The sequence below is a fragment of the Halichoerus grypus genome, chromosome 7 (genome assembly GCF_964656455.1).
Source record: "Halichoerus grypus chromosome 7, mHalGry1.hap1.1, whole genome shotgun sequence".
Taxonomy (NCBI): Eukaryota; Metazoa; Chordata; class Mammalia; order Carnivora; family Phocidae; genus Halichoerus; species Halichoerus grypus.
This window is the reverse complement of record NC_135718.1, coordinates 154,309,521-154,320,637: the sequence shown is the minus strand read 5'-3', so window position 1 is coordinate 154,320,637 and position 11,117 is coordinate 154,309,521. Positions and strand designations below refer to the sequence as shown.

Here is an 11,117-nt window from a genome sequence, read left to right as displayed (position 1 = left end):
CACCCTCTCCTGGCCCGGCCAGCGGAACCAGGAGGGTGGGAGGCTGGTGGCAGCCCCAGGTGAGCCTTGGGAAGCAGTGGAGGAGGGGTGCTAGGCCTGTTAGCAATCCCGGACCGGACGCTGCTGCACGCCAATCCCGTCTGACCCAGCACTGAGCTCTCTCTGAAGACCCAGCCTCTCTCCTCAACCACAATGGTTGGGACAGAGGCTTCATGATTTGCTTGCTAATAGGGGTTTGGGTCAGGTCCAGAGAGGGGGCACAGGGTGTGGGAGCCGCAGGGGAGGGCAGCCTCCTGTCCACCAGCCTCCCCACCTGCCTCAGGCTCCTTCCTGCCCCTTGAACAGCAGATACGCTACCCTGCCTCTCCTCCGCCTGCCGCCAGAAGATCCAGCCCAAGAATTGTTCCCTAAATACAATGCCCAAAGATGGTAGAGGCAGAGGTTTGACCCTTGATGTACCCCAGTATTAGTCCCCTCCTCAAATTTTCACTGAGAATGGGGATACATTCCATCAAAAATTCGAGGTGTTTCTTTGGAGGAGTGGGGAGGGCCTCCAGATGCCAGAAGAGGAATTAAGGAGGGGGTCATCCAAATGCTCTTCTCCCCTACTTCTCCCCAGGGGGACGGTGAGCCCAAAGCTGGACTAGAAGGGGCAGGAGGGAGGGGGAGAAGGGAAGAAAGAGACAGAGGAGGACAGAGCTGGGAGTGACAGCCATCAAGGGGAAGCAAAGAGGAAAGCTGGTGGAAAGAGCAAAGGGGAGAGGAGGGCCCGACCAGAGGAAAGATGGGGAGGGGAGGGTGAGGGGCAGCCGGAGGGGCCGAGAGGAGCTCCATCTCCAGACCCCTCCACCCAGCTCTGTGGGGAGATGAGCTCTGAGCCCTTTATGGATTGACATGCTTCCCCGCCCCCCAACCCCAGGGAATCTGTGCAGACTTCTGAAAGGGCCCCAACTCCCTTAGACCACTGGAAACCCAGGAGCAGATGCCCAACTAGGCTATGGTGGTGGTGGTGGGGGGGGTCCAAAGGGTCAGGTGAGGAGGTCAAAGATCAGGGCCAGAGAGGGCTCGAGGGTTGGAAAGAGCATCTCTAGATATGGATGGTAATTCTCCACCTCCCTTTCCCCGATCCCCTCCACAGAGGAAGGGGTAGTGGGACACAGATGGGGGGGTGGACCGAGGGGGTCAGGATGCCTTAAGGGCCACCTCTGGCAAAACAAAAGTTCCTCGTAGCTGCTTCCAGATTGAAGGGTGTGTTGAGGTATCAGAGTTGTAACTCTAGTAAAATTTCCTGCCTGGCCCCCTCCCAACCTTTCCAGGACGGGGTGACCAGAGGCTCTGAAGGTGGCCCACCCCCCCACCCCCCCACCCCCGCCACCGTCGCCTCCCCTCCCCCTCCCCATGGATCGAGTGTCTCTAAGCACCTTGCCCTCAGATCACTGATTTCCAAAAGGCCCCAGTGGAAAACAGATCCAGGGCGCCCCCCCTCCCCCCGGGGAGGGAGCCAGGAGGCCGGGGCAGGGGGCTTAGGAGAATATTCGGATGGCTTGCGTGGCCGTGATGTGGCAGACGGGACACTCCGGGTCGGTCCTCTCGCAGATGCGCACTGCACACTCCATGCAGAACAGGTTGTGTCCGCAGGGCACGAGGGCGGCCGTCACCTCGCTCTCGAAGCACACCATGCAGTCCCGCCCGCCGCCGGGGCTCCGCAGGCCGCCCCCCAGTTTGGAGAAGCCCTGCAGCGGCTCTCCCGGCGGGCGTCTGGGCAGTCCGGCCAGCTCAGGCCCCGCCGAGGCAGCGGGAGAGCGGTGCGCCCCCGGTGGCGCGGCGCGGGCCTTGGCGGACGAGGACGACGACGAGGAGGCGGAGGAGAAGAGCACCGAGGTGGGCGCGGCGTTCTCCTGGCCCGCCCAGAGCGGGGGGCTGGTCTCGGCCACGCCGTAGTACACGTCCTGCTTGCCCACGCCGTAGCCCGGGAACAGGTAGCCGCCGTAGCCGAAGTCCCCGCCCTGCTCGCCCAGGCGCGGGGCCTCGAAGCCGGAGTCCACGGCGCACTCGCCGATGCAGCCCAGGCTGTTCTGGCGGAAGGTGGAGAGCGGCTTGCAGCCGGGCGGGTGCACCCGCCAGGCCTCGGAGTAGCGGCTGTCCAGGCCGGCGTCGGGGCTCCCCGCCAGGAAGTCGTTCTCGTTGTTGTACTCGAGGATCTTGCCCGTGCGCACCGCGATGTGCGTCTCGATCTCCTCGCGCGCGCGCTCCACGTTCCCCGGCGCACCCGTGATCTCGAACACCGGGTCGCGGTCGCGGCTCGGCGTGATGATGTACGTGTTGGTCTGCTGCTGGATGCGCTTGATGGTTGCCCCCTTGGGGCCCACCACCAGCCCCACCACGCGGTAGGGCACCCGCACGCGGATGGTCACCTGGCCCGGCAGGGCAGGAGCCACGCCGAAGGCGGCGCCCGACTTGTTGCGCGAGGCGCGGATCATGGAGAAGTGCTCGGCCGCCGAGATGATTTCCCGTCGGGCTGTGGCCACGTCCTCCCGCCGCCCGGTCACCATGAACACGGGCTCCTCGCCGCGCACCGGCGTCTTGATGTACGTGTTGGTCTTGGCCCTCAGAGCCTTAATCTTGCAGCCTGGGATGGGGTGGGGGGGGAGTGGAGAGAGAAGGAAACTCACAGGGCAAGGTCTGCGCTGGGGCCGGTCAGCTCCCGATCGCTACTCAGAGACGCCAGCCGCGGGAGCGAACGCACCCTGCCTCCAACAGTCCGCTCTCCGATCTCCCCAACGTCAACCACAGATTTCCAAATGTGCCAGCCTTTCGTCCGGTTCCATGCAGGCCCCTCCCAATTCAATCACTCCCTGAAACCAGAAAATAACCACTGACCCTCCCAGACAAGCTGCTAACCTCAAATCGACCAACTTCTCCCACCCATGCGCCCTTTCCTCAATTTCTCTACTGATTCCTGGCCACTCACAAACTTCCAGATCACTTCATCACACACCCTTCCCTCCCACCACGAAAGTCTGTCACTGACCTTGAGCTTTCCACAGATCCCCAAAGTACTCAGGAACCCCACAATCTACTCCTGACTTGAGCTCCATTCATTAAAAGTGTCCTCCAGTCTACTCAGGGACCACTGACACCCATTTGCTGTATGATCTGTGATCCCCCCCATTAATGTCTCTCAGAGGGCCCCACATTCATAGCAAGTTTGCAGCAACTAGCGGAGTGTGGGAGACTGGGAAGGGTCTGAGAATCAGAGTTTCAAGAGGGAAAGAAGACGTATGAAGATGCAAAGAATGATGTGTGAGGGCCAGCCCCTGACCCCATGGACACTCGGGCCACCCTGTCCGCTGGGGGCAGGGGAGCTGAGCCGGGCTGGGGACTGAGGAGGTGAGGGACCCATATTCGTGCTCTGAAGCAGGGAGACTGCAGGGAGAGGCAGGAAGAGAAAGAGGAAAGCCGAGACAAAGAGAGACAAAGAGGGAGAAGGGGAAGAGAAGAGTCAGGGAGGCTGGCACGGCCACAACGTCTCTAAAGGCTACAGTCCCCCGACGGCCGACTGGCCAAGCCTCTCTCCTCCTCTCCCGAGTCCCTCTCCCTGCCCCTCGCTTCACACACAGCCAGGCTCACCCGCTTTCTCAGGGCACACATGCCACACGTGTGTGAGTCTGCACACACATGGACCTAAGAGCCGTGATGCACTGTGTGCCTTTATCTAAACAATACTTGGGGTGCACACCCAGGGTGCACACGCGCGCACACGCACACACACGGATGGCCGGTGTTCGACCTTTCATACACCCCACTCTCCCACCTCCATCAACCCCGGCCCTCAAAGGGCACATTCCTCTGCACACGCACAACTTTTGCCCCCAGGCACGCGCACACACGTTCACACCCCTCTCCAGGTACACACTCCCTGTCCCCTTTCTCATCCCCCCACCACATGACCTCTTCCCCCCAAAACCAATGCCAGCAGTCCTAGCTTCCGACTCTGCCCCAGCCCTCCAGCAACAGGCCTGAGGTGAGCTCATTGGCTTCCTCTCCTTCCTTCACTCCAGATGGCTTCTTCTCCAGCCCCACCAGATTGGCAGGTGGGAGGATGGAGTGGGTTGGGGGCAGTGCTCCTCACCTTCAAGAGGCCTCAGGAAGGAGAATTTGCTCCTCCCTTTTTTGTCTTCAGACCTCTTGGCAGTTGAGAAGTCCTACCTGTTGTCAAGCCCACATCCTTGCTGCTTTAATGTCGGTAAATGTTTGTCCTAAGTGTGAGGCACAGAGGGGTGAGGAACCGTGATTCCTTCTACAACTCTCCACTCCCATGGCCTCTGCTAGGCACCCGGGTGCTGGCTCTAAGTTCTGGGCCCATCAACTTAAGTGAGAGCTGGGTATCTTTGGGGGTTGGGGTTGGGGTTGGGGTTGGGGTGAGGCAGAAAGGCTGGGGGCAGGAGAGGAAGAAGGAAAGCTAGAGGCCCGGAGGCGCAGAACGGGTGGACCTCATCCTGGGGTTTGGAACCCTGGAGAAGCATCTCTGGAAGGGCAGACCGCAGGGCTTCACCTTTCTAGAGGTCAGAAAGATGCGTGCTGGTGCTGCAGCAGGGGAGGGGGGCTAGACAAGAGGGGGGACTTCCGCGTACTTAAGGACCAAGGGGAGGCTTCTCTTCTCTGAATAGGAGAAATGCCCCCACTTGTCTGAGAGACAGGCCCATCTGCTGAGAGGCAGAAGAATGACTCCATGAAATCCTGGGGCCTCCCAAGACCACCCCCACACCCAAGAAAAGATATCAGTGTCCCCACCCAATTCCAGGGCCCTGGGTCCCTAGTTTCTGGCAACAAGAGGAAATCCAACTTTTTGAACCAGAAATCTCAAGAGATGGAGCGCCCCAGGGGGATGAGGGCTGTGCAGGGGAGTGGCATCTTCCCCTCCTCCATTCTGGATCTCACGGCAAAATGCCCCCAAGCCCCAAGCACTTGGGGCAGATGAGGTGGGGTGTGCGGTAGGGGCCCCCCCGGCTCGCCTCCCCTCCTCCCCCCGCCGGCAGCAGGCCTCCTCCCTCACTCCGGGGCCCGGAAGGCAGCTCTTCTATTGTTCCCCACGGTGGGACAGCTCCTCCCCTGCTCCTCCCCCACCCCACACCTCCCAGCCCAGCCCCCTTGCAATTTCCAAATCCCGCCCCCCCACTCCCCTTTGGGAAACCGGGAGAGGGAAGGGTCCCCAAGATCCCGTCTGCTCAATCTGGACCCTCACCAACACTCCCACCCCCGCCCGCCCAGGGATGCTGGAGTGAAGGAGGGTGTGGTATCAGAAACACTACACTGGATTCATTCTACACCCCCCCCAACAACACACCCAGACACACGCCCTCCAACCAGACCTCCACGTGAAGGTTTCGCACCCCCCAGCATGCCCCCTCCTGCCCTGTCCTACTCTCACACTACCAGAGACCCCTCTCCAGGCCTCTGGCCCCTGGCGGTGGCCAGCCCAGAACAAAAGCCTGAGAAAGAGGAGGACAGGTCCACGCCAGGACGTGGCACTTCGTTGGAGGCACCCCTTCCAAAACCCCACAGATCGTTCAACTTTGGTGTGTGGGTGACCACAGGACTCCCTCCTCCCAGCAGCCCCCCTCCCCACCTCTCCCCTGGGCTGGGACCCTCCCATGAGCCACACCCCCTTCCATTCCTGCACTCAGCCCAACAAAGAGACAGATACTCAGTCTGGCTTCCCGGGCCAGGTCTCCCCCAAAGTCTGTAACTCCAGCTGTAGGGGGTCCCAGGGGTGCCCCCTCCCCAACCTACTAGCAGATCCCGGAGCAGGGGCTTCTGAGTAACTCTTTGCACATTCCGCCAGTTTTCCTGGCTAAGAGTGGACATCCCCTCCGGACAGCCTCCCAGGATTGGGAGACCGATCCCCTCCCTTCTCCCTCTCTCCATGAGAGGATATTTCTTTGTCTAAAGGCAGAGCCCTCGGGAAGGAAATATCTGAAGAACAGCCCCGACTGGGGGTAGCAGGGAACTTTGTGGCACTTGGAAATCGGGGGAGGGGGCGGTTCCCCCTTTGTGGGGAAGGGACAGAGCCAGCGGCGGGCAAGGAGAGAGGAAATGAACTTTCAGTGCTGGGATGGGGGTGCCCCCCACTCCAGTCCCTCTCCGCGGTCCCGGCGCCCTCTTACCTTGCCTGCCCACGATCTCGGCCACGTGCTCGGAGGTGGGCACGGGGACACACTCGGTGGTGTTGCTGCTGCCCTTCAGGCGCAGCTCGGCCTCTTTGTAGAGAGCGCAGAGCTTGGCGTCGCTGGCCCCTTTGGGGGCGGTGGGGGGCTGGGGCGTCTGCGCCGCGGGGGCCGCCGGCGGGGCGGCCGGGGGCGCCGCGGGCGGCGGCGGCGGGGCCGGCTGCGGGGGGGCGGCCGGCTGCGCGGGGGCGCCGCCCCCCCCACCTCCCCCGTCCTCGCCCGCCGTGGGGGCGGGGGGCTCCCCCAAACCCAGGAGGCAGAGTTGATCGAGAGCCAGCTGAAGGGCGCGCTCGTCTTCCAGCAGCCCTCGGTCCTTAGCGCTTCCCCCGAAACATCCTAGTTCTCCAAAGCCCCCATTTCTTTCCATTATTCCAGATACCACTAGACTAGGCATGGCGAAACAAAAGCTGGGGGAGAGAGGGAGAGAGGTGGTGGAAGGGAAAAGAGGAGAGAGGAGGGGAGGGGAGAGGAGGGGGGCGTGTGGGGAGGGGGGAACAAAGAACTGGGGAGGGGGGAAGAAAGCGAGATAGAAAGATAGACCCTCCCCCTAAGCCCCCCTCCCCAAACACCCTGTAACCCGACTCCCCTCGCCCCAGCCCCCGGGGTGGGGGTGGGGGGAAAGAGAAGCAAAACCGAGGAAGCAGCTCTCCTTTCCTCTCCGGGGGTGACGGGGGGCGGGGGGCTGCGGGATCTCTGCCCCCACCCCTCCCGCCTCGGACCCGGGCGGCTCTAGACCCCGCCGTCCAGACGCCCCCCTCAGGCTCCCGCACCGAGCCCCGGTCCGGGAGCGGCGCCCAGTGGCCCCCAGTCGAGCCCAGCCCCTTCCAGCGCTCAAACTCTTTTGTTTTAAATGAACTGGATGGAGCAGCATGGAACTGCGGGGGGGCGCGGGGGCGCCCGGGGCATGCCGGGAGTTGTAGTTTCCCGCCCTCGGGGGCGCGAGCTCGGGCTCCTAGCCCCGCGGAGGATGGGGACGTGCCTTCGGTCTCTAGCCCCGCTCGGAGGCAAAGCGGGGGGCGGGGTGGAAGGCGAGGTCCCTAATTTCTCCGAGGGGCGGGCGCGGGGAGACGGAAACGGAACGGGTTGGAAAAGGCTAACGGAGCGCCCCCTCCGCAGACGGGCTCCCACCCCCACCCCACCCCACCCCACCCCACCCCACCCCCGTCCCGGCCGGCCCGGGGTCCCCCCTTTCTTATGGTAATGAGGGGGCGAGGGGGCGGGAGCGGCCTGGCCGGGTCGCCGCGGCCCCCTCCCCGGCCTCGCCCCCTCCCCGCGCGCTGCCTCCCCGCCCCTCCCTCCCCTGAGTCGTCCCGGCTGCGGGCCGCGGGGACAGCCTCCCCGCAGAGCAGACAAAGCCCGCAGCGCGATGCGGGCGCCGCCGGGCCGTGCACGCGGTGGAGGCCAGGATGGGCTGCGGGGCTGGAGGGCGGGACCCCCTGGCAAAAGACGGGGTCCGCTCCCCACCGAGCGGCAGGCCGCCCCCCCCATGCCCTCCCGCCCCCCAGTCTCGGAGATCTGAGAGGCACCGACTGGGAGGTGAGTTAGTTCTCGTCCTTCCGAGCGGCAGAGGGGAGCTGGCGGGCTGTGGAGGTTGGGCGGGTGGAGGGAGAGGGGGGAAGCGGAGGGCAGGGAGCGGGGAGGCAGGGGGAGTCTTAAAGGCAAGATAGCACTTAACAGTTTCGGGGGAGAACCCCGAGCTCAGGGCGCGACAGGAGAGAGGAGAGACGGGGTCGACTCGGGCCCCAAACTTCCTTCAGGCCCGGGCCCCGCAGACGGCTGGGGGTGGGGTGGGGTTGTCTGTTCTCTGGCCTCCACCATCATTCCCCTTGGCCTCACCCACCTCTCCCCCCACTGAAACCCCGTTAATGCAGCTCCTTTGACTCTGAACATTGGGTGAAAGTAAAAGTAAGTTTTTAAGGCGTGAGTTGGGCAGTTGGGTGCTTCTAGAGGGAGTTCGGGGAAGTCGGAGTGTAATGAGCCTCCTCTCCTCCCCTTCCCCCGCATCTCCAGCCTTTCCTTCGTCACCCTTTTTATGCCCGGGTCTTTCCCAAGACCAGAGAGGATGGCACTGCAGCTTGAGGCCTCGGGGTTGGGCTTTGAGAAGAACTTCCCAAAATAATTGTGTAAGAATGGGTGGGTGAACTGCTGTGGCCAGGTGTCCTTTTCTGGAGTGCCTTGGAAACCAAACATCTGACCTGGTTTGTGAGGTAAAGTCCTGCTTGGAGGCGGGCAGCAGAGGGGGTGGCCTCACAGAGCCCGCACTGTGAGGCCGTGACCGCTGAGCGGCAAAGCCCAGCTCACTAAGTCGGTGCTTGGAAAGAGTGGGTTTGAGCGCCAATGGGTGGGTGGGGGCCTCAGGAGGGGTTGGCACACTGCAGGGCTGCTGCTCAGCAGAAGGTCTAGGGGAGGGGAGCCCCGGCGAGGAACCTGTGGAGGGCCCCAGAGTGGGGCAGGGGTGCCCCTTGGATGGGGGAGTCCACGTAACATTAACAACAAGCTTTATGGCTTGAGTGGGAGAGGGGGTGGAGAGGTGGGCTCTTGTCACCCGTCCTTCTGCCCCAGGAGCACGGACTGGGGGCCCGTGCCACTGGGGCCTGGGGCTCTTGCAGGGGGAGGCTCCTACTCTGTGGCCCAGGTGACTGGTTGTCACCTTAAGAGAAATAGCAAACAGTTGCATAGGACTTATTGTGAGCCAGGCATTTTTGTCACCAGCTGGTCTTAGCCTTCCTGTCCCCACCAAAATGAGATTCCCCCTTGACACCCACCCCTGAATTTGCCCTGCTTCCCCTTTCCTCCCCACTAAGCTAATTAAAGCGGGAGGTTAATGACCAAAGAAGCCTTGGGGATTTGGCCAGGGTGGAAAACAAAGGACAGAAACAAGTGTGTGTGAGTGGGGAGGGAGACAGCTGCTGAATGGGAAGGGGTAGATTAAGGAGTAGGATAGGGAGGCTGAGGTCCCTGCTGGACCCACCTCCCATATCCAACAAAGACAAATCAACCCCCTGGTTGTGTTCATGCACCGTGTCCATCCTTGGGGTCCCGCTAAGGCTCCAAATACCCAAGGTGGGAGAGGCGAACGTGAAGGTGTGCAACTGGAGGGCAGGCTGGGGGTGTGTGAGTGCACGTGGGTCTGTGGCATGGGCGTGCACGCGTGGGCGTGTGCCTGCAGAGCGTATGGGGCATGTCCCCCCAGGGCGGGGACTGCCAGACTGCCCAGGTGGCAGAGGAGCCCAGGAGCGGGCACTTAAGGAGCCAGGCTCCGTGGGACGGGGTTTCCATGAGTCCTTCCCTGCCTCCCCCGGAGGCTGATGGCCTCCTTTGTTCAGGGGATCCCTTCTTCCGCTGATACTTGTGTTGGCCAAGCTAGGTTTCTGCCCACGGGCCCTCCTCTTCCTCCTCCCATTTGCCTGCCCGATCCGGAATTAAGGCCGAGGGCCTTACTTAAACAGTTGTGCTTGGAAGGAGATGGCTATGCGCACCCCACCCCACCCCTCACTGTCTGCCTTGTGACCAGAAAGGTGTGTGGGTGGCATATCTCCCCACTTCAGGGCCACGGAGGACAGGACTGTCTTTCCTCTTTGTCCTCATCCTCCACCCCAGCCTCCCAGTGCCGAGCACACAGCCCTGCCCAGAACTGAAGCTCAGTAAGGGCGTGTTGACCTAACTGCACATTCGAAGCTTCATGCTGTCTCAGACAGAAGCAGGCCTCGGGGGCATACATGCTGCTTGCTGGTTCTGCCCCTCGGGCAATCATTTCCTGCTGAGCCTCGATTTCCTCACCTCTGAAATGGAAAACTAAGTCCCTAGCACAGTGCCTGTCTCCTCTTAGGCCTTCAGTCAGTGTTAGTGCTCTGGCCCTGGTTGCTCTCTCCTTGCAGGACTTTAGCTAGATTGTGGTCCTCGATAATTCATTTTCATTCATTCATTCTCTCAGGCACTGGAGGAGACCCCGACCCACCATGGGTCACTTGAAGCCAGTTCTAGATCTGGCCTTGCAGGGAAAAGATGATCCCAAACAACTAGCACATAATTCCAAAAATAATTCCTGTTGAGGACTGGAATGCAGGCAAACTGTCTGTCTGGCGTGTGAGCGCGCACGCGGGCCGGCCTCCTAGCCTCAGGCCCAAGGAACAAAGGACCCCGTGGAGCTGTTGCGTCGGCTCTGTGTGCAGCGCGTGTCTACATGCAGGTGTATCTGCGTGCACGTGTGCGTGTCTGCGTGTCCACACGGGCGCGAACACAGAACACAGGGCTCGTGTGGAGGCTGCAGGACAGGAACGGGGTGGGTGACCCAGACTGTGCTTGTCTGTGTGTGGAGCTGCGTCCCTTCTCTTTCCTGAGCAAACCTTTTATCATCATCTATGCCAGCACCAAGGATGGGGCATACACCTGGCACAGAGCCCCTGGGGAGGGAGGGGACACAGGAGGCTGTCCCCAAGGCTGCCCACGGCGCTGGCTGGCCCCAACGGAGGGCATCCTAGCGTCTCCCCCTCCGCTCCATCTGTCCGAGGCAGCGGGGCCTCCTCTCCTATGTGTTACAGGGTCTCCCTTGTCTTGTCTGAATACTCCTCCCTAGGGGAAGTCCACTCAGCTATCTAAACACCGTGTTTCCTGGGGCGCCTGGGGGGCTCAGTCGTTAAGCGTCTGCCTTCGGCTCAGGTCATGATCCCAGGGTCCTGGGATCGAGCCCCGCATCGGGCTCCCTGCTCAGTGGGGAGCCTGCTTCTCCCTCTCCCACTCCCCCTGCTTGTGTTCCCTCTCTCGCTGTGTCTCTCTCTGTCGAATAAATAAATAAAATCTTTAAAAAAAAAAAAAATAAATAAACACCATGTTTCCTGCCGAGAGTGCAGCCCGTTTGCTCTCCGTTGCTGAAACACACGAACTCATTAA

General features: G+C 61.8%; 1 protein-coding gene across 1 annotated transcript; it reads right to left on the bottom strand.

The window, feature by feature from the left end:
- Nucleotides 1-1,408: 1,408 nt before the first annotated feature.
- MEX3A (mex-3 RNA binding family member A) lies at nt 1,409-7,328 on the bottom strand. The gene is made up of 2 exons (XM_036068304.2): nt 6,168-7,328; nt 1,409-2,629 (listed from the first exon to the last, which is right to left on the bottom strand). The coding sequence occupies exons 1-2, from the start codon at nt 6,619-6,621 to the stop codon at nt 1,524-1,526; spliced, it is 1,560 nt and encodes a 519-aa protein (XP_035924197.2). The 5' UTR covers nt 6,622-7,328; the 3' UTR covers nt 1,409-1,523.
- Between the last annotated feature and the right edge of the window lie 3,789 nt (nt 7,329-11,117).